General features: G+C 43.2%; 1 protein-coding gene across 8 annotated transcripts in view; it reads left to right on the forward strand.

Moving 5' to 3' along the window:
* Positions 1-12,892: 12,892 nt before the first annotated feature.
* Positions 12,893-26,621, forward strand: part of PRUNE2 (prune homolog 2 with BCH domain) — a 318,783-nt gene continuing 305,054 nt past the window's right edge. For all 8 annotated transcript variants that reach the window (XR_011379488.2, XM_017341931.4, XM_051858830.3 and 5 more), the window contains exon 1: positions 12,893-13,415. Coding sequence is in view for 7 of the 8 variants with exons in the window: in XM_017341931.4 (XP_017197420.2) it covers positions 13,380-13,415 (36 nt within the window). In the remaining variant the exon portion in view is untranslated. The remainder of the gene's footprint in view (positions 13,416-26,621) is intronic.

The following is a 26,621-nucleotide window of genomic DNA, read 5'->3' on the forward strand; positions in this document are numbered from 1 at the left end:
CCCTTCCTTTCTAGAGCTCCAGAACTGGCTTCCATTTGCCAATCAAGTCTTGGTATTGCCTCCTTCAAAAGACTCATCACTTAATCTAAAGTCTGTCTGGCCATTCCCCAGCCATTATCATGTCATCCTGCTTTTTCTTCTCCTCTTCCACCATTCTCTGACATTTTGAATTTATTTTAATACTCATTGTCTACCTGTGGGAGAAAAGATTTCTCCTACAGTGCAAGGTTCATGACTGGGATCCCTAAAACGAAAGATAGTTGAGCAAGAGAAATTTACACAGACTCATTTAATGTGCATTTTATGTGACACGGGAGCCTTTAGAAAGGAATATCCAAAGATCCAGGAAAACTACAGTTTTATGGACAGTTTTCAGGAATATGACTGGATTGAAGAAGGAAAGGTTAAGATCTAATGTTAATAACCTGGACGGAGGACACTTAGCAAGGGCTGTTTGTTCAGTTGCTTCTTGGTGTCCCTATGCTGTATTTCTTCTCTTCAGTTATAGTGCCAGACACCTATCAAATGAGGGTTTTAGGGGAGAATAAAGGGGGAAAGTCAGAGAAGGACATTCTTTGTTCTTATGACTTGCTTTGGGGTAGAAGGTGTGAACGCAATTCTAGTTTTTACGACCTGCTTCAGGGGGAGAAAGCACAAGAGACAGAACAGAGATCTTCCTGATTCTCTTGGTTTTGCTGCTCCCCAGGGGTCATCTTTTGGGGTATTCCATCCTGAATCCAGCATCCATCTCCCTCCACCAGGAGTCTCAGTATGATGCCAGGTCTGTGAGTGCCTCCAGTGCCTGAACAGTGGTTGGAACCTGAGAGGAGCTTAATCAGTACTATTCTCACAGGTATGGATTTTGCCAGGATGTGCCTGCAAAGATCAAACAAATCCTTGAACCCATCCCTTTCTTCCAAGGATTTTTTCCCATATTTAGAGTTGTCCCTTTGAAGATCTCTCTGGGGCTCTGGGTTTTCATGAGGCTCCCTTGTCACAAGGAGAGAGTCCATGTTGTCTGCATCCCCATCCCCTTCATCAGCTTTCTTTATTCCAAGTCACCTATGCTGTGGGCAGAGTTTCACTGTCTGTAGATTTTAATTATTCAGTGTTGAAGGGGCATATTTGCATATGCAAATATTTGAGGAATTGAAAAGGCAATTAGCAGATGTGTACTTGAGATTGTTTAAAAATATCATTGTATCTTCCTGGTTTCTTTACTTTCATGGGCCAGCATTGATTCTTGTCTTAGTCATTTGCTGTTTCTCCGTCCAGTATTCCCAGGCCTATTCTAATTTGAGTCAGAGTTTCTAGAAGATGCTGTCTTTGAATATAATTGAAGACTACCATTGGAACCCCTTTATAAAGCCTGATGAAACATTTCAAAAGCACATGCATTTCTCTCTATTTTTACCCACATAATGAGCCTCTCTTCTTTTACGTATTCAGCTAGGGAGGGATTGATGAACACTTTTTATAATTTTTGAGGTCCTACCTTGGAAGCAGCACTGTGCTGGACTTCAGGGGCAAGTGGCACAGAGAGGGGTAACAACACAATCCTATCCTGTGGAATGACACCCTTCCGTTGGAGGGAGGAGATGTTCAGGCTCCCAGGTTTAGCTGGCATTTGGTGGATGACACAGTATTCAATATAAAACATCCCCTGGGCCACCAACTGCTGTCACTCGATCGTTTTGGTGATTTCTGTGACATTTTTCTGAAAACCAATGACTTTCTCTTGTGACTTGTACATCAGTAAAGTTTTTCAACTAATTAAACTATTGAGGAAAATGGATGTGTTCAAATGTATTTTTAAATAAGCAAATGATTAAATTGGGTTCTTATTATAATTGTGGAATGATAATAGAACAGGTTTACCCCACCTGTTGATTTTACTCTGAAGTTGTTTTAAGAATATTTTTCTTCATTCTAAGAATTTAAGGTGGTGAAGAAGGTAGGGAAGAGGGAATCCAGGAGAGGTAATGTCTGTTCATAAGGGAAATAGCTTTAGAGGGGCGAGAAGCACCTGGAGCGAAGCATTGTGAAGGGAGCTGAATCCTAGGTGGTGTAACCCAGGGAGGGAGTCAAGCAGAGTTTGACAGAGATTTTTCACTGGGAAGCAGGTCCCTTGCTGTGGTGCTCCAGCTGAAGAAAATACATCAAGGTGACAAAGACAGCAACTGGACATTATGCTCCATGTTAATGGGGTTGTATGACCCCCTTTCTTTTCTTCTGCAACACCAGTGGTTTTATGATGTAGAAATTTAGAGTTGGGAAATGCAAAGCAAGTAACTCTTTGCTCTCATTGAATATGACAACATGTTGGAATCCTAAAAATATATCCATTTCTATTTTACTGCTTCCTACCCAATAGTATTGGAAACACATGAAATAAATTCCTTTTTTTGATAAATGAAATATCACCACTGTATAGGAAGAGAGATCAATGGTCTTCTAAAACAATAGTTTAGCAGCATCCTTCACCCACAATTTGAGTCTCTTTTTCCCCTCAGGCTTCCTGTTATGAATAGATAATTCCTCTGAGGATATTAGCATTCGAGACAAAAGAAAACAGGCACCTTCAACATATCCTGCTACTTTTTTTTTCCACTTTCCAAGCTTGTTGGTTTACATCTCTTAATTACTGAGCTTTAAATTGATGTTCCTTAAGATATTTGATTGCTTTTGCAAGTAAATATTTTATGCTATTTTATTACAATCCCTCTGAGCACTAAAAAACACACCCAAAGCTATAAGGATACTCTATAAGAGTTTTTATTGAAAATGGCCCAGGCTAAGCCTCCTCCTATGATATCAGGATCCCATATGGGCACTGGTTCATGTCCTGGCTGCTCCTCTTCCAATCCAGCTCTCTGCTATGGCCTGGGAAAGCAGAGGAAGATTTCCCAAGTGCTTGGTCCACTGCATCCATGTGGGAGACCCTCAAGAAGCTCTTGGCTCCTGGCCTCAGATCAGCCCAGCTCTAGCCATTGTGACCATTTGGGGAGTGAACCAGTAGATGGAAGACCTTTCTCTCTGTCTCTTTGTCTCTCTGTCTCTCTGTAGCTCTCACTCTCAAATAAATAAATAAAATCTTTTTTTTTTTAAATAAGAAAATGGCCCAATCTTTTCTTTTTTCATGTCCATATAATTTCTATATTGATTCAGGTGGTTTTTTTTTTTTTGAGTTTTATTTATTGGAGAGGCAGAGAGACAGACAGACAGGTACACACACACACACACACACACACAGCCCATCTGCTGATTCACTCCCCTAAAGCACACAACAGCCAAGGCTCCATGGGGCCAATTCTCTAGCTAGGAAATGGGGCTACAATCCAGGTCTCCCATGTGATGATTCACATTTGAAATCATAGATTTTTAAGGTTGGAGAAATCCACTCATGTTCTTATTTTTCCTAGGACACAAAGATTTGAAGCTACTATTGGAAGAGTTAAACACAAAGGACTGCAACACAAGAACTAGACCACCGGTATGTGATATTTTTCCACTTTATGGGAGGAGGGGAGGTGGTGGTGAGGCTAGGGGATGGGTAGAGGAGTACATGTTGAGAAGGAAGCAACTGTGCTTCTGAGCCATCAACTGTGGCAGGAGTTTTTAATTACTTACAATGGTCAACCTACAGAGGCATTCATCTCTTTCTTTCTAGTACATTTGCAAATAGTATTGTGAGACCTATGTGGCCAAGGAATATTGAGCAAGTGAAGTTGTGGTCTGCTTATTCCTGAATATAAAGAATAATTGGAAGAGTAGTAGAGTGAGTACTTACTTCTTTGCGTCTCTGCCTTTTCAAGTATGCAACAATAGGCAGCAAGGTGCAGTAGCTTAGTACCTGGGTTCTGGCCCTTGCCACTTGAATTAGAATCTTGGCTTGGCTACTACCTGGATAATTTTGTGAAAATTGCATCATTGTACCTCAGTTTGTACATCTTTAAAATGAAGATAGTATTAGTACCTGCTTTATATATTTATGAGGCCTGCATGCTATTAATACATGCGAAAAGATTAAAATGCTAGCTCATGCAAAGCAGCTGCTCAGTAAAAAGCCTCTTTGATGAAAAGAGCTTAGACTATATAATCGAGAATCTGCATTCTGGACCTTTCAATAAACAAGTTTGGGTCTTGGTTTCTTTATATCTAGAATGAGATCTGTTGTAGCCCCCACCATTCTGTCCTTGAAAGGATGAGAGATCATGTTGGAAATTATTGACTATCTGACAAGTGGTTTCCCAATGGAAATTCATGATGGAGCCATAAGGTCAACTTTATACTAGATATTAGTCCACTTCCTGTTGCTATAGCAAAAATACCTGAGGCTGGGTTCTTATAGAGAAAATAGGTTACCAAGCTCACCGTTTTGAAGGTTCAAGAGTGTGGCACTGGCTTCTGCTCAGTTTGAGTGAGGGCCTTATGGTAGAGAGCATCACAATGGTAGGAATGAATGCTGAAGGGATCACAAGATAGGAGAGAAGCCAGAGACCCAGGGAGGTCTGTGTTGCTCTTTTTGCAACAACCCATTCTTATAAGAGCTTATGGAAACTCATCTCATTCTGAGACTAGCATTCATTCATTCTGAGTGCAATGCACTCAATGACTCAACTGCCTCTAGTTCTTCTCCTTCTCCTTCCTTTTTAAAGATTTAAAGATTTATTTATTTATTTGAAAGGTAGAGTTCCACAGAGACAGGGAGAGGCAGAGAGAGAGAGAGAAAGAGAGAAAAAGAGAGATAGGGAGAGAGAGAGAGAGAGAGAGAGAGAATCTTCCATCTGCTTGCTCACTCCCCAGATGGCCACAATGGCCAGGGTTGGGCAAGGCTGAAACCAGGATGATCTTGGAGCTCCATCTGGGTCGTCCATGTAGGTGGCAGGGGTCAAGTACTTGGGCCATGTTCTGCTACCTTCCCAGGTGCATTAGCAGGGAGCTGGCTCAAAAATGGAGCAACTGGGACTAGAGAGCTCTCATTTGGGATGCGAGTGTCCCAGGTGCCACTGTGTCACAATGCTGGCCCCCTGCCTCCATCTCTTATGGGTTTCACCACCTCTTAACACCACTATTTTGGAGACATCTTACAACATGTGAGCCTTTGGTGGACACATTAAAACCATATCTGGACCATAGCAATTGTAACTGTGAAACATGCAGTATTGCTTTTCTGAGTTAGGAGGGTTTTGAGATACCTTTCTACAGGAAAAGAGTGTCAAACTTGAACCACCTGGTCTTAATTGTACAATTTGAGAGAAAGTACAGTTTAATGCCAGTTCTCTCATCTTTCAACAGGCCATGGATCTGAAAGTGGCAGCCACTGCCTCATTATCCTGATGACTCATAGAGCCAGAGTACTTCCCCTCTCCTCTGCTGTCCTTTCAAATTAAATTCATTGCTCTACAAGATGTCTGTAGTTCCCAGAAATGACGCAAGTGGTGTGTACCCTGTTCAAAGCCTGGACATTTGATTCTCAGGATGATGTTCTCCTAAGCACTCTGGGATCTGCTTCTCACAGATGCAGCTCATGACAATTCCAATAACTGCTCGTTCTTCTTTCTTAACAGAAGCACAGAGAAGGTAATGGTTTTGTGAAATCCTTTTGAAAAAGTCTTACAAATCCTACCTTAAAATTAAATATCCTTGCCAAAACCCATATGACAAAAATTAAATTCCTTTTAATATTATTTACCATAATGAGTAGTATTTGACCTCCACAGGATGATAAACTGCATTTAATAAATGCTTAGAAGCTAAAAAAGAGGTACTAGTTATTGCACATTAGTCTTGTTGCTGTCTCTCATCCTTGAAACAAGGCTGAAATGCTTGTAAATGTAGTTTAAGTGGGAGATGCTGTTTCTTGAACCTCTTTTGTCTCAAGAAAGAATTTGCAAGCAGCTAACATTTGCTTCAAGGAGACCATACCTGTCAGAGGGCTGGCTGGTCCGTGTGGTGGCTGACATGGAATTGTGTTTAAATTGTGGCTCAGCAGCCACCAGGCCAGCTACATTTCATTTTAAAAAGGATGACACAGGTCCGTTACTTTTTAAAAGCAAACAAAAAGATTTTATTCGTTCCATTGTTAACATTTTCTAATATACATAGACATGTTAGCATTTTTTATAATAATCATAAAGAAACTATTACAAGTATTGTTTCCCCATTTTTACAAATGAAAACATTGGTGATGAGAGAGGCCCATTGCCCCAAAGTGCAGAGCCAGATCTCACACCAAAGCTTTTTGATATTATGCTGGTGTGAGCACTAGGGGAGCTGGCTTTGGCTAGGAAAACCTTAGATGCCATGACAAGGGTTATAATGACATTAAGGGCAACTTGAGGTGGGTGCAGAGTGACCATGCCCCTCTGAGAGTCTACAAAGGCAAGGCCCAGTGCCCATGGGAGTGGGCAGCTGTAATTTTGGAATAGAAAGCATACATGTCCTAAGGAGCTTACATGTCAGTGGGCAGTACAGGCTGATACACTATTGTGGAGAAACATAGGCACTGTCTTTCTTTGAAGCAGGCCACTCACTATATGATGCTCATGATGCTCATGTTGCCCGAAGAGCAAAATCTTCCCAGGTATTACCTGGGGTAGAATAGGCACACAAATCACAGTGAGATCATTCCACATGTTAGTGACTCCCAACCCATCCACAACTCCCTCCTGTCATGAAGAACATAGCTTGCACTTTAAGCTTCTACAAATCTACATGATACCTCTCTTCCTAACAATTGGTCATGACAATAATGGCAGATACTGACCAGGAATTGGGCACTTTGCATTTAGCCTTCATAACAACCCTAGAAGGGTGGAGTATTTCCATTTTAGAGTTGATGACACTGAAACCTATAAAGGATGACTTGCCCAAAATTTCTTAGCCTGTAAATGGCAGGGTGTTCTGGTAACCTATCACTGAGTATCAAGTTACTCAGAATTGAGCCTTATATTAACAATAATTTCATTATATTCCACAATCTTATGGATCTGGACTTTGGGCTGAGTTCAGCAGGGATAGCTTAGTTCTGTTCCATGTGGCCTCAGCTGGGGTGGCTTGACAGGGGCTAGAGAATGTATTTCTTTTTAAAAAATATTTATTTTTGATTTGTATGTATCTCATAAATACAACACTATGTACATAGTAATTCTTCCCACCATGCACATCCCCCCACCCATTCTCCTCCTCTTCCTGCTCTCTCTCTCTCTCTTGTTTTATCCAAGGAAGAGAAACAAAAATTAAAAAAAAGAAAAAGAAAAAAAAATGGAGTAAAAAAAAAAAAAACCAGAAGGGTTCCTCAACTGTCTATACAAGAGCTGATCTGTTACTGCTTCTCAAAGGTGATTTTGCTTTTTTGTTCCCCTTCCTCTTTTCCCTTCCTTCCTCCCCCTTCTTGCACTTTAGAAACTTAATTGTTTTTAAAGAAGAATCCAAGGATATTACTTCTTTTGTGAGCTCCTAGACATAACTAACTTATGAGACATAATAATATCCTCCTTTTAATATGTTAAAAGGAAGTGATTCTTGAGAACAAGTTTTACTGTTAAGTTTCTTTTTTTTTTTAAGAAAAGATTTATTTATTTATTTGAAAGCCAGAGTTACACAGAGAGAAGGAGAGGTGGGGGCGGGGGAGAGAGAGAGAGAGAAAGTCTTCCATCCTCTGGATCACTCCCCAATTGACTGCAATGGCCAGAGCTGTGCTGATCCAGAACCAGGAGCCAGGAGTTTCCTCTGGGTCTCCCACAAAGGTGCAGGGTCCCAAGGACTTGGGCCATCTTTCACTGCTTTCCCAGGCCATAGTAGAGAGCTGGATTGGAAGAGGAGCAGCCAGGACTTGAATCGGTGCCCATATGGGATGCCAACACTGCAGGCAGTGGCTTTATCCACTATGCCACAGTGCCGGCCCCAACTATTAAGTTTCACTGTACAACTCTCTGGGAACAGAGGTCCTGCATGGGAAGTTAGTGCACAGTGACTCCTGTTGTTTATTTAACAAACGACACTCTTATGTATGACATCAGTAATTGCCCAAGGCTCTTGACATGATCTGTCTTGGCTATGGAAGCCTTTTGGATCCACTAGCTAAATAGAGCCATAAACAAAATGGAAGTTCTCTTCTCCCTTCTTTCATCTAGGTTCTTGCTCAAAGGGGTCCTTTGTGTAGGACATCTTTTGCCACAGTGTCTTGACTTTCCATGCCTCATATGTTCTTCTTGTGCTTTCCAGCCTGACTGGAATGCCTTAAGGGCTGATTCTGAGGTTGGAATGCCACCTAAAGCAATTGTCCTTCTATGAGTCTGCTGTATGGACTACTTCCCATGTTGGAGCCTTTAGAGAATGTATTTCTAATATGATTCATCCATGTGACTGGTGACCAGCAGCCAGGATGGTAGAATGGTCCATAGTTCCCTTCCATGTAGGCCTCTCTGTATGGCTTCTGGGGCTTCTTCGTGATATGATTGCTAGGGTTCAAGAGAGTGTATTCCAAAAGGCAACAAGTGGAAGCTGCCAAACACTTAAGACTGGATCCCTTATGGGGGGGAAGCCATTGTAATCCATAAGCTGTACTTTGGAAATTTATATTCATTAAATAAAAGTTAAAAAAAAGACTGGATCCCAGAGACTGATATCATTTCTGCTATATGTTATTGTTCAGGAAGTAATAGAGCTCTCCTAGATTCAAGGAAAAGGAACACAAACCCGCCTCTTATTGGAAGGAGTGTCGAAGAATTGGTAGCCATATTTAATATGCCAATCATAGTAAAGATGAGAACATGGAGTTTAGTTATCATGTTATATTGCATCTCAACTAACATATACTAGATGCATTTCTCATTCAATGCATTTATCTCATTGTATTGTAGCTCCTTGTGGTCAGGGGTAATGCTTTATGCATTCCAGGGTAGGCATAATGCTGATACTTCATAAATGCTTAAGGAAGGAAGGAAAAAGAGCTAAGTTCCAATACCGGCTTTGTTTCTAAGAAGGTCTGAGCAGGATACTGAACTACTCTGGGCCTTGGCACTCTCTCCTAAAACAGGTGGATGGGATCACATGAACCCTAAATTCTCTTTTTTTCTAGCACTGCTATTATGTGAACCTTTCAGAATGCTATCACAAAACATTGTAGTCTGAGTGGCTTAAACAGCAAACATTTATTTCTCTTTTTTTTCCTTTCTTTCTTTTTTTTTTTTTTTTTGACAGTCAGAGTGGACAGTGAGAGAGAGAGATAGACAGAGAGAAAGGTCTTCCTTTTCTGTTGGTTCACCCTCCAATGGCCGCTGCAGCTGGCGCGTTTTGGACGGCGCACCGCGCTGATCCGAAGCCAGGAGCCAGGTGCTTCTCCTGGTCTCCCATGCAGTGCAGGACGCAAGCACTTGGGCCATCCTCCACTGCACTCCCGGGCCACAGCAGAGAGCTGGACTGGAAGAGGAGCAACTGAGACAGGATCCGGTGCCCCGACCGGGACTAGAACCCAGAGAGCCGGTGCCGCAGGTGGAGGATTAGCCTATTGAGCTTCGGTGCTGGCTGCAAACATTTATTTCTAACAGTTCTAGAGGATAGGATGTCTAAGACCAAGGTGATGATGGATTTGCTTGTTGGTGATGATCTTGGCTTGCAATAGTTATTTTCTTGCTGTGTCTGCAGATGGTGAAAAGGAGAAGGATATATACACACACACACACACACACACACACACAGAGAGATCCAATCTCTCTCTTCATCTTCCCACCATAGGGGTTTTATGTTCATGACCTATTCTAAACTTAATTACTCCCAAAGGGTCCATTTCCTAGTATCATCACATTGGGAGTTACATTTCAGCATACGAATTTTGAGGGGTAAAAACATTCAGTCTATAACAACCATTCTGCTAATATATTCAAGATCATTAATTGCCAAACAAAGAGTTCAGACATAGGTTTCAAATGAGGGGAGTCCAATAATAAAGAAACCTGAGAATAAAAAAAAAGAATGGATTGTTTTGTAGACAAGTGCCAAGGACTTTAGGGTTCAAATTCATTCTCTGGAGGGAATGCTGGGTTCAGACATAAATACTTGAATTATAGTGGTAGTGCCTGGAATGGTGGAGACCTTTTCAAAAGTTGAAGACATTGGGCTGGGAAATATGTAGCCACAAGGGATAGGAGAAATTCATGATTCAAAGGGCATTCCAGATTGAATACTCAAATTACGGAGAATACAAATTTATCTAACATCAACAGTGGTTTCCAATTATGACTACCCAGAAAATTATCTGAAGAGCTCTTTAAAAATATTGATGAGTCTCTCTCAAGACCACTCCATTTGGAATTTTTGGGGATAGAGCTTAGAGTGCAAGTATTTTTCAGAGCCTCCTAGATGATCCCACTGGGCAGTAAGGGTTAACAGTGTATTATCTAGAGTTAAAGGTACTAGATTTCTGGATGCTAAGGAATTATCAAAAACCACAGATCAAATGCTAATATCCGCGGGCTGCCGCTGTGGTGCAGCAAGTTAATGCCCTGGCCTGAAGTGCTGGCATCCCATATGGGCGCCGGTTCTGTTCCCGGCTGCTCCACTTCCCATCCAGCTCTCTGCTGTGGCCTGGAAGGGCAGTAGAAGATGGCCCAAGCCCTTAGGCCCCTGCACCCGCGTGGGAGACCTGGAGGAAGCTCCTGGCCCCAGGCTTTGGATCGGTACAGCTCCGGGAATTGAGGTCAATTGGGGAGTGAACCAGCAGATAGAAGACCTCTCTCTCTGCCTCTTCTCTCTCTCTGGAACTCTGACTTTAAAATAAATAAAATAAAATCTTTATAAAAAATGTGAATAGCCACAAAGCAATTTGGGGTAGGAACTGTGCAGTATGTAGAACGATGGCCTCCCAAAGAGGTCTACAACCTAATCCTCAGCAATTATGAATCTGGCAGGTTATATGGCAAACAGATTTCAAGGTTGCAAATGAAGTTATGGTTGATAATCAGTGGTCCACAGAATAGGGAGATTATCTAGGTTTTCCGAGATGGACCAATATAAACACAAGGCCCTTAAAAAGTACAAGATGAAGGTTTGAAGCAAAGTCAGAAAAATGGGATGTTTTTGATTGTGAAGATGGAGGGAGGTGCCTAGAGTCAAGCAATATGGGGTAGTTTCTAAAGGCTGGGGAAGCAGAGTGGATTCTCTCCAAAAGTTCCCAGAAAGGTATCCAGCCCCATTTATGCCTTTTTTTATCCCAGTGAGAACTGTATTGAACTTCTGACCTACAGAATTTTAAGGTAATAAATCTGTACATTTTTAGGTCACAGATTTTACGGGAATTCACTAAGACAATCTTGGAAAACTAACATATGTGGTCAGTTTGGGAAGGCTTCATGAAGGAAGTAAGGTTTGGTAAACTTTTGAAAGGACATTATTGAAAGAGAACAAGTAAGGGAGAAAGATATTGAAATTTGAGTGCATCAGAAAACGTCAAGGTTGTGTAATACCTTCCCAAAATGTTTATAATAAAATTCAGAGGAATAAAAACAATGTTATGTGACTGTTAATAAATTACTCAATGAAGTCAGAGGCAAGAAATTCTTAGGTTTTTTTCTCAGTAATGTTACTTGAATTGGGTGTAACTTCACAAATTTAAAGGCTGACAAAACACTTGTCTTACCTGGATGGTTTTAAATTACTTAAGTCAGCAAAGAAAGCCGATAAAATCTGCAGTTTCCACATAGCTCATCACCTGAGTGTAACCTGGAGCTTAATATTCCCAACACTCTTCTTTAATCAGATCTATCCACTCTGCTGATTTCTTTTTATTGCATCCTTCAAAGTAAAAAGTAATTGAATCATGAGGCGCAAATACATGTACAGAGAGAGGAAGGGAGAGTTAGAGTAAGTCTGGGGAGCTATAAGGCTAGTGAATCCACACAGCAAAACTAGGAACATAGCTAAGCATGAGTGTTTTTTGCAGTATTTCTTCTTCTTCTTCTTCTTCTTCTTCTTCTTCTTCTTCTTCTTCTTCTTCTTCTTTTTTTTTGACAGGCAGAGTGGACAGTGAGAGAGAGAGAGACAGAGAGAAAGATCTTCCTTTTGCTGTTGGTTCACCCTCCAATGGCCGCCGCGGCCGGCGCGCTGTGGCCAGCACATTGCGCTGATCCGAAGCCAGGAGCCAGGAGCTTCTCCTGGTCTCCCATGTGGGTGCAGGGCCCAAGGACTTGGGCCATCCTCCACTGCACTCCGGGGCCACAGCAGAGAGCTGGCCTGGAAGAGGGGCAACCGGGACAGAATCCGGCACCCCGACCGGGACTAGAACCCGGTGTGCTGGCGCCGCAGGTGGAGGATTAACCTATTGAGCCTGCAGTATTTCTTAAACTTTAACATGCATAGATATCCTCTTCGGGTCTTGCAGGAACAGACTCTTACTGAGTAGGTTGGGGTTGTGAGTCTGAAAATGCAGTTCTAATAAGCTGGCGGTTGTTGCCGGTCTAGGGACCACACTTTGAGTAGCAAGGCTCCACTGTCCCAGCTTGCCTTTAGCACACATGTCAGAAAGTGGATGGGAACTCTCGGAGATTTCTTCTTTGCCTTGGCCCCAGGACCAACCTTATTGGAGCAAACTGCAGATGCCCGGTGCAGGATGGGTCAGTTTGAAGGGTAGGGAGGAAAGAGGCAGCCTGTCACAGCCTTTCCGCCTGCTCTTCTGTTATCCATCAAGGTCGCACTGCTTTTAGCTCTGAGGTACCTCCCCCGCCCCTCCCTGCGCCAACTTAGCTGAGTACATCCCCTAGCCAGGCCAAAGCAGAGCAGCTCATTAAGTGCCCGCTGGAGCGCTCAGTACCTTGCCAGCCAGCCAGGGAGGCGCTGGACGAGGAGGGGGGCCCTCCTGAGCTCGTTGCCCGCTTCCCACCTTCGGCTCACAGACACAGCGCAGGGGCCTGCGGCAGAGCCTCTGTCTGCAGTAGCCCCTTGCGCTTGGCTCGCACTTCTGGGCGCTGTCCATGGTTGCAGCATCTTTCGGCGCGCCACGTCAGGAGGCCGCAGCGGGGCCCTGCGATTGGCCGAGGAGCCCCTCGCCACCCCCACTACACCCCCACGCCCCGCCCGGCCCCCGAGGCGCGTGCCAGCCAGCGTGCGGGGCGCGCCCTGGGGCTCCCGGGCGGCACACCCACTTTCCTTATTAGGGCACAGTCAGCGACCAGGCCGGGCACGGGGGTGGGGCGGGGCGCCCTGGGACCCGGTGGCCGACAGCGCAGCCACAGCCTCAGCCGCTTCCTAGCGGCAGAAGGGTGCAGCCGATCGCTGTGCCCAGCCGGGCCACTTTTCTGCGACGCCGCTCCTCTTCCCCAGGGCCAAGATCTTCCTCTGCGCGCCTCCGGGTAGCGTTGGTCCAAACCCCTCGCAACGCCATGGAAGAATTTTTGCAACGAGCCAAGTCTAAACTGGTGAGTTGAGGGAGCCAGGCTGCGTGAGAGTGGGCTAGTGTGTGTGTGTGTGTGTGTGTTGGTGGAGAGGCGGCGAGGAAGGGCGCTGCGGCAGGGGAGCGAGAAGCAACTTCGCCACTTAGTTGCAGGGTGTGCAGGAGGGCCCCGGGAAGAGCCTGGGGAAGTCGGGACCTCACAGCCCTCAGTGCGGCTCTAGGATGCTCCACCACAGCCAGACAGGCACAGAGGTAGAGGTGGCCGTGGCCTGGCTGAAGTTGGGTCGTGTGTGTCCAGTTTTGGCCCCTTTGGCCTAAGGTTCGTGAGAGGGACATGAAGCCCACTCAGCAGTTTGCTACTGCCGCCTATGGGATGCATGGGTGTGGTCGCCACGAGAAAAGGAGCCCAGCCTTGGGCAGCTGCAGGACAGGTGCGTGTAAAAGACAAAAGAGTACCTTAGCACTGTACTTGAGCCAGAGGTAGCAAAACCTAAGTCAGGGTGCTGACTAGGAAGGACACATATAAATGTGCAGTTAACCTGAGCATCCCATGGTAGAGCTGGCTCAAAGGCAGGAGCTGGGGATATTGCAGTGGACATTGGGTCTCCCTCCTCCCTGTTTGCATCTGTAAATTGGAGCAGAAGCAGAAGGGTCCCAACTGTTGCTGGTGGTATGCGGGTCCCAAGACTTGCTCTGTTGGTGGGATACCAGCCTGTTGGACTCTCCTTCTGTGAGTGGTCATTTCACTGTGTATGCTACACGTTCTAGAACAACAGATAAGCAGTTTTCTGATTCCGAGTTGTTTTGGCCCTCCAGCATAGCAGTAATAAACATAATGGAAATGTTTCTTTTTTGATACTTAAAAAGCCTGTGCCCATTTGGAAGCAATCTCCTTATTGAACAGTGAAAGCACTTTATACAGGCCTGGCATAAAGGGAAATGCATAATTTATGAAGCCTTTAACCTTTAAACCTTCATGGAAGCCAATATATAAAGTCTGCATGAAGGCCATGTCTTGGTTACTAGGCAGGGTATTACCACAGCTCCTTTACCCTCGCACAGCAAAGAGAAGGCAGGAAGTCAGCGCCCAAAGTTACCCAAACCACCATTCAGAGCATAGACAGAGTGGGATCCTCACAATAATCTACTGTAAGTATCTTTTAAAAGACCACTGAAGTTGATTCTTGCTAATGTAAGTCTTTGTTTTCTATCTTCAGCCTCTCATAGAGCTGAACATTTGTGGTGATTTCAGGACCGAGAAAGTTTGTGATCACCTTGGTGTTTATCAGCCCCCTCATAGTTTTACTAGAGCATGTGAACAAAAATACTGCAGAAATTCAATAGGCATTTTGTAAAATTGGTGGTATAAGTGCTTGCTCTGCCTTACCTAGTGATCAGTGAGAAATGTCCAAATATGAGATCAATGTGTGTGTCTGTGTATATGAAGAAAAATGGCGATTGATGATAATTCAATGTTTTGACTGCACCTGTAATTCACTCCCACAACATTTATTTTACCAGTAAATATTAAGATTGTGGGGCCTAATGGAAGAAAAAGGTTTGTCTCATTTCTGAAGATCAATGGCTGGGATGGAAATTTTCCTATTCTAGAGTAATCAGTGAAAGTAATGTGTAATTTATTTACCGAATCCCTTCATTAAACGAGCAATTGCTCTACATCATTTAAAAAAAAAGACAGGAAAAAGAAGCAATTGTTTGAAATACTCTTGCCTTTTTTCTGCATTAGGTAGATCAATTACTGGTAATTTTGCTTTTCTTCAGATACATTTCTTGCTAGAAATCATTATTAGCTTTTCATATTCAGGTCCAGCAAAGGTGGTTTGGTCATGTTTAGTCTCACATTTCTCCTGATAAATTCAATTTGTAAAGTAATAAAATGTTCAGTTAATATGCAACATTCAAATATAGCAGTAGATAACATGTTGCTTTAAATCATAGCTAATCATCTTCTTGGAGAAAAATCTGTAAGTCAATAATTGTGTCATTCGTTTGTGAGGCATTTATTCATAATAACATGGTATGATTTTTAAAAGTTCAGATAATCCTTTGATAAACAGTTTAAGGAGAAGAAATTTATCATGATGTTTTTCACTTAAGCTTTTTATTAGAGCAGAGGTACAATTTATAAGTTATATTTAAGCCATTTTTCATGAGAAGTTAGTATAGACTGACCCATGTGATACCTTTAAAAGGCTAATTGCCATTTTTTCCCCGACCTATGTGATTTATTTCCTTGATGTTCTTCAGACAGGATATATAACTGGTTTGAAGATATCAATATCCCTTTCCGAGTTGTAACATAACCTCATCATCCTGGGGCTCACCTATTCTAAAGGCAAAAGGAACTTTAAATTGCAAAATGGAATTGCTCTTAGCCATAGATAAAATCTCCAATAATTCAAGTTGTGCATCTCTCTGCAAACCAGGATCATTTATTATTGGTTTTTCCCTGTGAGGAGAGAAACAGCTCATCTTTCTCGGTCAGGCCCTTGGGTTGATCAGAAATCTTTGAAGGAGAAGGAGTGGTTGTGAGTTTGGATCAGCTAGTTTTGAACTTCTCTCCACTGGAGTTGGGAGATCACTGTCTCAATGTTTTTCATCTGAGTCTGTTAGACTAGTCCTTAAACTGAGGAAGATTCACTCATATAATCTCCCCTGCCAACACCTGCTCTTCATTCCTGAAAATACCTAGTGTTTGTCAGAAATGGTGAAAGTGACCTCCAAGGGTGGTCTCAGAGGGATCACCTGCTGAGGGCTCAAATGCTTCTCAGGTGAGTCTGCCGCATGTCTGGTTAGGATAGGTTTGGGTGGCTGCACCACATTTATAAACAAGCAAGCAAACAAACAGAAGCATAGCATAGCTTGGGTGGAGAGGGAACAGTTGCTTCTTTTTAATACAATCTTCAGAAATAGTACCTTCTTGACAAATACAGAATGGCAAGGATGGAGTAGACACAATGATTGTTAAAACAATGAAAATGATAGACCATGCAATCTAAGAGCAAGTCCTGAGAACTAGTAGATGGTAATCAAGGGTGGTGCTTTTTAGCTGCGTTCACTCCTCAGACGTGAGAACCCAGCTCTGTTTCTCATCTGGATCCTCACTGCTAGAAATGGAAATGAGAATGGAAAGTATATCTGATTTTTCTCCTGCCAATGCTCACCTGGTTTTCCCTATACCAACCCAGTCAGAGTTGGTATAGAAACAGAAACCAAATCCTATAGTTCCAGATCAGTCCAAAATGTTATCCACGTTTCCATTGGTCACACCATGTCTGTGGTAGTGTCTTAGCCATTCTACAGCCTTTCTATGGTAAGATAAATTGAAAGAAGGTAGAGAGTGACTGCTTCCTGTGCTTTGGGAAATGTCCTCTAATTAAATGATGATCAGCTCAGAAAGGTGTCCAGGCCAACCACAACCTCATGGCAGCAAGTGGTCCAAGTTCCCATGAACTTAGGGAGAAAGATGAAATAGATAAGGAAGCATTTGTGAATGGATAGAGAGCCTGGGGGCTCTGGCTGGCAGGAAGTCATGATCCCCGTACTCCTTAGACTGGCTGCTTAGCCTCTTGCATGGCCCAGACATCACCAGCTGATGCAACTGAAGCAGCTGCTCATGGGTGGGGACCACTGCAGCTCACATACTCGAAGATGTAGCTCATGAGTCAGCTTTGGAGGGCGGCTGTCAGCTGCCACTGGAAGGATGAAGGGTACCTCAATGTCCCAAGAATGCTATTTTCCAAGAACAGTTGGGGAGAGAGTCACCACTGCAGGCTGGGGAATGTATCTGCCACGTCAGCAGCGACAACTGTGGACAGAGGTCTCAGCCCTGCAGTATTAGTCAATATACGGACCTCAATACAATCCACACTCCAAGTGACTGAAATGTCAGTTATTCTTTGTGATATATGGCAGGGGGACAGGAAAGTACATTCGGAATTCTAAATGAACAATTCATTAGAGTGGACCCAGGGCATGGGCTTCAAAAAAGAAAGAAAACACTGCAGCATGTCTGCAGAATAATTGTCTTGATTGGAAATTGGAGGAATATATTCTTCCTGATTTCCGGAATGGGAAGAAGGTTATGTTGTATCAATAAGGAGGATCGTGGAGGTGAATGCCTCAGCATTTCAAGGGCTGCTGTGGTAAGGACTGGGAAGCTGGGGAAGCTGGCAGAGCTGGGTCACTGGAGGAGCTGAGCTCTTTCTGATCAGAGACCATGGGATCAGCTCCTGCCCCATTATAAGCAAGGGCAGGTGCTCTGGATGGAGTGCCTCTTGCCAGAGTGTTTAGGAGCAGGAAACTCAGGAATCCAAAGCACTTCAGAGAATTGCTGCTATCTGCTTAGGCACTGCTGAGGAATGAACCCTCAGTGCTGTAGCCTGGAGTCAGCTCCATCCCTCACTGTCCGACAGCCAGGATTGTCTCAGCTGCAGGGCCTTGGAGAGCAGTCAGACCTTTTCAGTGTAAACAGATCTCAGAGTGGATTCCTCTCTCTCAAAAGACAAGAAGTGCTCTGTCATTCAGACAGCACCTTGGGTCTTGGAGGGCATGTGATCAGGTAAGCAAGGGCACCCTTAAGTCAGTGATTTGGGGAATATTTTAAGCGAACTCAGTGAAGTTGAAAGCTTTGGTGTAACCTGTTTGTTTTTATGTAGCATTTATTTGGCAGGAAATAAAATAATTTTGAGTCTAATACACCAGTCTGGAAAGCTCTTGTAAATGATGACGGTTTGATGATAGAGGCATTACTGTTCTCTTACATCCACCCTTCCCTGGAGAGCAACCTGAGTAGGGAAAAAATGGGGAGGAATATTTGAGTCTGGATGAAGACTGCAAAGAGAGAACATAAGATGACCAGGCAGGTACAGAGTATTGTGTAGCCTTGGTCTTTGATTGTGTTTGAATCCTGGAGACTATGGTATATTCAGTGAATTTTGGGGTCTTCTTTAGGGCAGGGATGGTATATTCAGGAGGCAGCATTCCTGTGGACTTTGGTATGAACACCCTGAGTCTGAGAAGTATACAACTTGCACAGTCACCCATGATTGTCCTGTTAGAGATTCCATATAATAACCTACTCAAAATATCTGGCGTTTTCCCAAATCCATTTCTTTCTGAGCTCTTTCTGTGGCTTTAGGTTTTAATTTCCAGGGAAAGGGAATCTTTGTCTTGAGAATTCTCAAGAACTCCCATGAAACAACTGGGCTCAAGGATTGCCCTGGAAAATCAGACTGGGTTAGAAAAATTGAGCTGATAAAAACATGGACTTGGGTTCTTATTCTGGAAAGTGGGATGATGATGCATACTTTGCAGGTTTGGTGTAAAGCCAAAATGATATACGCACAGCCCATAGCCCTTAGCACAGAAATTGGAACGAAGGCTGGTCTTTCCACCTGCCACTGAGCCAATCCTTATCCTAAGATAAGTTCCTTATCTTAGTGAATGGCATTGTCCTTCATCCAGTTTCCCCAACGGGAAACTCCCTTCCCATCCAAAATTTCCCGCACCACCATATCCCAGCTGTCACTAAGTCACTGATGATTGCAGTGGCTGTCTCATGAAAACAACTCACACTGCTGCCAGGGGTGGCATTTTGAAAGCAGCCCCTATCCCTCCTTTGAAACCTCATAGTCACTTTCCTTTGCATGTAGGAGAATGGAGGACACTCTTAGGACAACACTCTTAACACAACAGTGGGATCTGTCTTGGTCTGCAATCCAACTTTTCTGGCCTCTCCTCCTCCTCTTGGCTTAAATACTTTCTATTTCTTCAAATTAGGGGAAGGAGGAAAGCCGCTGATGAATGACCACTGTCTATTCTTTAAGTCAAGTTTTTAAAAAATGATTTTAGATTAGTTCTCTAAGCTTGTCATTGTATCTCTTCTGGGCTTTGTGTTTCTCTGGTTAATGCGAGTTTTGTGAGAGTAGAGACCAGAATCTCTGTATGATTTTGCTCATTATTGTATCACCAGGGCCTGGTGCAGTGCCTGATGCTCAGTAAGTGGTTTTAGAATGAATGAAGCTATAGGGCAAGACTCCTGCACAAAGCATTACACACTTTCTAATGGCATTATAATAACAAATAAACTGATGGCCAGGTAGAGACTCAGAGATCTGAATCTGAATGAAGCAAGCTGACAATAGTATGCAGGAAGCCTGGCTGGCTTAATAAAAGGGATGAAGAACATAAAGTTCAAGGAGCGCCATGCAGTATTTGGCATAGAGTATGCAGTTAATGCAGAGTGTCATTACAAAATAGGGAGGTTAGTTTTCACGCGTGGCTGCTTGGAGTTGGTAAATACACCAAATTAAGACATGAGTAGAGAGAAGCCAAAGAGAAAAATAGTGCACCAAAAGTCCATGCTCTGTACCCCACCCCACCCTGCCTAGGGTTGTATTAGCATAGCAGGAAGCGGAAGCTGGAATTGGGAGTCAATCTGAGACTCAGATCCAGGCTCTCTGATATGCGATGAGTGTATCTTTTTTTTTTGTTATAAATATTTTTTCTTTTTTTTTTATTTAGTAAATATAAATTTCCAAAGTACAGTTTATGGATTACATTGGCTCCCCCCCCCATAATTTCCCTCCCACTCACATCCCTCCCCTTTCCCTCTCCCTCTCCCATTTCATTCACATCAAGATTCATTTTCAATTATCTTTATATAGAGAAGATCGATTCAGTATAAATTAAGTAAAGATTTCATCAGTTTGCACCCACACAGAAACACAAAGTGTAAAATACTGTTTCAGTACTAGTTATAGCATTACTTCACACTGGACAACACATTAAGGACAGATCCCACATGAGAAGTAAGTACACAGTGACTCCTGTTGTTGACTTAACAATTTGACACTCTTGTTTATGGCATCAGTAATCTCCCTAGGCTCTAGTCATGAGTTGCCAAGGCTATGGAAGCCTTTTGGGTTCGCCGATTTGATCTTATTCCGACAGGGTCATAGTCAAAGTGGAAGTTCTCTCCTCCCTTCAGAGAAAGGTACCTCCTTCTTTGATGGCCCTGTTCTTTCCACTGGGATCTCACTTGCAGAGATCTTTCATTTAGGTCTTTTCTTTTTTTTTTTTTCCAGGGTGTCTTGGCTTTCCATGCCTAAAATACCCTCATGGGCTCTTCAGCCATATCCAAATGCCTTAAGGGCTGATTCTGAGGCCAGAGTGCTGTTTAGGACATCTGCCATTCTATGAGTCTGCTGTGTATCTCGCTTCCCATGTTGGATCATTCTCTCCCTTTTTGATTCTATCAGCTAGTATTTGCAGACACTAGTCTTGTTTGTGTGATCCCTTTGACTCTTAGACCTATCAGTGTGATCAATTGTGAACTGAAATTGATCACTGGGACTAGTGAGATGGCATTGGTACATGCCACCTTGATGGGATTGTATTGGAATCCCCTGGCACATTTCTAACTCCACCATTTGGGGCAAGTCTGATTGAGCATGTCCCAAATTGTACATCTCCTCCCTCTCTTATTCCCACTCTTATATTTAACAGGGATCACTTTTCAGTTAAAATTTAAACACCTAAGAATAATTGTGTGTTAATTACAGAGTTCAACCAATAGTACTAGAACAAAAAAAATATTAAAATGGATAAAGTATTACGTTGTACATCAACAGTCAGGACAAGAGCTAATCAAGTCACTGTTTCTCATAGTGTCCATTTCACTTCAACAGGTTTCCCCTTTGGTGCTCAGTTAGTTGTCGCTGATCAGGGAGAATATACGATATTTGTCCCTTTGAGACTGGCTTAATTCATTCAGCATAATGTTTTCCAGATTTCTCCATCTTAACCACTTGATCAATCACTTTCCTTATTTGGTGAACTTTTATAATAAGAATTCACTTTTAAAAGAGCTTGCATGTCCTGTAGTTGCTATCAAGGTTGTTAGCATAATGTTTGCAAATTTCTACTACATGATTGCTACTTTCTTGCTGAAGACCAGTAGGACTACTGATGGATGTTTGGGTGTGTGGATGTTTGGGTGTACGGATGGATGGATGGGTGGGTGGATGGATTGTAAAGTGGGCTGAATCTCCCCAGATGCTGCAGCTGGGAGGACAGAGTGGTATCAGCACACATCTCAGATGTTGGCTTACTCTGTTAGCACAGTCCCAGAGAGCTATGGGTTAGGCTCCAGACACAGGCAGGAGTGAAGGGATAGGGGAGAAAGGGAACAAGGGAGGTAGATGCAGAATTGGAAGGGAAATAGAAGAAGAGAGTGATTCTCTGGCCTCATAATCAGCCCTTAAGGCATGCGGATCCGGCTGAAATGCCCATGAAAGTATTTCAGGCATGGAAAGCCAAGACACTCTGGGAAAAAAAAAAAAAAACCTAAATGAAAGATCTCTGTGAGTGAGATCCCAGTGGAAAGAATGGGTCATCAAAGAAGGAGGTACCTTTCTCTGAAGGGAGGAGAGAACTTCCACTTTGACCATGGCCTTGTCTAAACATGATCAGAGTCAGTGAACCCAGGGGGCTTCCATAGCCTTGGCAGCTCATGACAAGAGCCTAGGGTGATTACTGATGCCATAAACAAGAGTGTCAAATTGTTAAGTCAACAACAGGAGTCACTGTGCACTTACTCCTCATGTAGGATCTTTGTCCTTAGTGTGCTGTACATTGAGATTTAATGCTATAACTAGTACTCAAACAGTATTTTTCACTTTATGTTTCTGTGCGGGAGCAAATTATTGAAATCTTTACTTAATGTATGCTAAACTGATCTTCTGTATATAAAGAGAATCTAAAATGAATCTTGACATGAATGGAAGGGGAGAGGGAGTGGATAAGGGGAGGGTTGCGGGTTGGAGGGACGTTATGGGGGGGAAGTCATTGTAATCAATATTCTGTACTTTGGAAATTTATATTCATTAAATAAAAGTTAAAAAAAAGAAGAAGAGAGTGATTAAAAGATTCAGGGAGAAGCAAGTCTGAAAAGGGGTGAGTCATACATAGAAAGACAAAATTCAAGATAGGATGAATTCTAAGTGTAAGAGTTCATATTGCATGCTCACTTCTCTGGCAACTTCAGCCAACCCAGTCACCTGAAAATTGGGAATTAGGTGAAGGCAGCTTTTGTTCAGGCTTCTAAAATTAATTATTTAAACCCACCATTAAAGTTAGTTCTTCTATTACAGAAAAATGCCCTAAGTTCTAATTCCGAGACTATTTGTAAGAGGATACCTGTAAATCATCCTGAGAAATGCCAGGAATAAAGCAAAGACACACAAATATTAGCTACCATCATCAAGGTTATTATCTAATATGAACTTGGACACAGTATTCACAAACTTGGCTTTCTCAGAAGAGGATGATGGTAAGAGTGATGTCTGCTGGAAGCCATAATCAACAATAACTCACAGTGAGGAATTGCACAAACAAAAACCACAAATAGGACCTGTAAGGAGTAGACTTGTGCTCCCAATAGTACTTTTCCATTTGGCGTGGGGTAAATGGTACTATGCATCTGTGCAGTGGCTGGGAGACATACATCATCGATGCGGAGTATATACCTGATGCTCGTGGTAATTATCCTGAATAATCAAGGAAAAAGGGTGGTTGAAACATTAGGCATGAGGCTATCTGTGATCTACTGTCCTGTTTAAGAAAAAAAAAGGTGTGTTATGTTAAGATATTTCATAAAATTTTCTCATGCAGATAATTCAGAGAAAATAGAAAAGAAACAGATAGAAGGAAAGCTGTCTGGTACAGCCTGTTGAGCAGGAGACGTTGTTCTTGGATAAAGCCAGATGTGTGGAAATCCATGGTCCAAAACAAGTGATTGTGAGTCAGGACAGAGGGTGACAGTGATAAAAATGGGAACCTGAATTGGGCAGGCATTAATAGGCTCTTGGCAGGTACAGGACATGAACAGCCCAGCTCCACACTGCCATCCTGGATCAAGAACTAGTTTGTAAAAAAAGGAAAGGAACTAAGCTGGAGAGTGGGAGATTCCCCTGCAGATGCCCATGTCCCACATTGGTGTACCTGGGTTTGATTCCCAGCTCTGACTCTTGACTCCAGCTTCCTGCCAGTGTAGACCCTGGGAGGCAGTAGTGATGATGCAAGTACTTGATACCCCTGCCACCCATGTGGAAAACCTGGATTGAATTCTTGGCTCCCACCTTCAGCTCCCCACTGTTGCATGCATCTGGGGAGAGAAACAGTGGATGGGAGCTCTCTCTCTCACTCTCTCCCCCTGCCTCTCATAAATTAAAAAGGAAAAAAACAAACTAAAAAAATTAGACACTCTGGTTTTGGGCTTCAAGAACTGCAGCATTTGGGCATATAAATAAAGTCCCTGAGAAAAGCCTGAGAGACAGGGACAAGGGGCCTTTCAGGAGTCATTGGAAAGGTTTTATAAAAGAGTTCCCACTTATTGGAGCCAAAGGGAGTCTTAGGGTGGTTTTTTTGTTTGTTTGTTTTCTAGGAAGATAGCCTATGAGTTCAGTAAGGTCCCTTTTTTGCTGAAAAAAAAAATGAAAAACTGTCTCCTGTGAATTAATGAAAGGGTGTTAAAAGAGAAATGTGCACGCTGACTCCCTGCTTTCCAAAAGAAGCAGAGGCAGATGTGGAAGTGTTTCACTCCTTTCTGCAATCTTCATTCACATTTTCTATAGCAAGTGGCCAAGGGTGAGCACCTGACTGTGGGAAAGCAGAAATGTGACAGGTGGATAGATCAACTGCTGCCTTATACAGGTGTGTCTGAGATGACAGAACACCTACCTGATTGCTCTCCCAGGAAGGCTGTGTCCCTGGGCCTATCTCCAGGGAGATAAGGGAGCAGGCCACTCCATCTCTCCCATTTTTTACCTTCTGTCTTTCCCCTGTCCCTTAGCAAGTTGACTTGGTTTATGTGCAGCATCTCTTGGCTGACATACAAGGTTGGACTCTTTCATCCCACACTGGCTACAATACGAAGAGAAGGCCAGGGCCTCTTCCTTTTGGAGGTCTAGATTCGTGCATGGAGAGGTGGGCAATATTTCAGCTGGTCTTTGTGGATTAATACAATCCTAAACTCTGATTCAGATTTTGTGTATCATTTGAATGTTTTCCAAGAGTCTTTGAGTGAACATTCTCTCTGTCTCTGTTTCTTTCTCTCTCAATTGTGAGCAAATTACAAGCATGGTTTTAGGAAAAATGTACAGGTCAAAGAAACAGATACATAAGAATGAAACGTTTTGTTCTCCAGTTGAAAAGTTCTTCTATTATTTGATTTGTGGATCTGCTCTGTAAGACCCTAAAATAAAGGCAGGCATGAAGCACAACAATGTGGCTCTGGAAGTGATCATGCGCTTGCCACTTGGCTGGTGCTCCTGGCCTGGGGCCTGAAATGCCATTACTCTTAGATCCAGTCTCCAGAAAGGTCCAGATGTAATCTCACTTGGTGGAAGCAGATCAAAATGCCATCCCAGAACAGCCTTTTAAAACATTTTGAAAAATTCATTATCCTTCCAAATCATTAGATCACGTGGAGCCTTATGGGAAAAGTGTATTCTCATTCCTGTGGAATTATTTCAAGCCAAAATAGCCTTCTGATGAGTATGACATCTCTGTAAAAACCAACTCAGGCACAAAGGGTTCATGCGCTTGCATTTGCACAGACCACTTTAGGAACCTCGTAAAGACCAAGCCGCTCTTAATGCAATCGGCCCCTTTGTTGGACTTCTGCTCTCAGAAAGATTTATTTTCAGCCACTTGATCATGGTGTCCCACTGGACACACCCTGACTGGCCATTGCTTCTGGGAGTGCTGTGGACAGCAGCTGCCAGGATCCCACATGTTTAAACGTAGCATTCTACAGCCATCATCTCTTATTAACAATTTCTTGCTGTGGAACTTAGTTGTTCTCACAGTTAAAGAACCACAGGCCTGTGCATTTGAAGCTGACACAGATTACTGCTGACACAGGTGACTTGGTCTATTTCAGCATCCATCTTTTGTGTTTCAGGCTTAGTTTATAAAATAATAAATAAACACGAAAGCAAATATGGAGAGTACAGGAAAGCTTAAACATTACTCATAAATACTAAAAAAATAAAAACCAAAAAAAATGACCCACTTTCCTTGAAGCATGATTTTTGATAATATTTTGGCAAAGAATTTTTCTAATATTCCTTTCTTGTGCATCAAATTGAAAATAGGGGCTAGCGCCGTGGCGCAGCAGGTTAAAGCCCTGGCCTGAAGCGCCGGCATCCCATATGAGTGCCAGTTCTAGTCCCAGCTGCTCCTCTTCTGATCCAGCTCTCTGCTATGGCCTGTGATAAAGGTGGAGAATGGCCCGGGTCCTTGGGCTCCTGCACCTGCATGGGAGGCCTGGAGGAGGCTCCTGGCTTCAGATTGACACAGCTTTGGCCATTGCGGCCATCTGGGGAGTGAACCAGCAGATGGAAGACCTCTCTCTCTGTCTCTACCTCTCTCTATAACTCTGTCTTTCAAATAAATAAAATAAATCTTTAAAAAAAAAAAGAAATTGAAACTAGATTGGGGCCGGCGCTGTGACACAGCGGGTTAATGCCCTGGCCTGAAGCGCCGGCTTTCCATATGGATGCTGGTTCTAGCCCGGCTGCTCCTCTTCCAATACAGCTCTCTGGTATGGCCTAGGAAAGCAGTAGAGGGTGGCCCAAGTCCTTGGGCCCCTTCACCCATGTGGGAGACCTGGAAGAAGCTCCTGGCTCCTGGCTCCGGATCGTCACAGCTCCTGCTGCTGCGGCCATCTGGGGAGTGAACCAGCGAATGGAAAACCTCTCTCTGCCTCTCTCTGTAACTCTGTCTTTCAAATAAATAAAATAAATCTTTAAAGAAAAAAAGAAAATAGATTATGTGCTGGTGCTCTGATTTTATTTTACTCAATATTATTTATTATTTTTTTAAAAGCTGTGCTTATTACTTTTTAAAAAAGATTTATTTATTTATTTGAAAGGCAGATTTACAGAGAGGTAGAAAGAGAGAGAGAGAGAGAGAGAGAGAGAGAGAAAGAGGGAGAGGCCTTCCATCTGCTGGTTCACTCCCCAAATAGCCACAAAGGCCGGAGCTCTGTCAATCTGAAGCCAGGAGCCAGGAGCTTCTTCTGGGACTCCCACGCAGGTGCAGGGTCCCAAGACTTGGGCCATCTTCTACTGCTTTCCCACGCCATAGCAGAGAGCTGGATCAGAGGTAGAGCAGCCAGGATTCAAACCGATGCCCATATGTG

The sequence above is a fragment of the Oryctolagus cuniculus genome, chromosome 1 (assembly GCF_051225735.1).
Source record: "Oryctolagus cuniculus isolate XC-2025 breed Fujian yellow rabbit chromosome 1, ASM5122573v1, whole genome shotgun sequence".
In the NCBI taxonomy this organism is placed as follows: Eukaryota; Metazoa; Chordata; class Mammalia; order Lagomorpha; family Leporidae; genus Oryctolagus; species Oryctolagus cuniculus.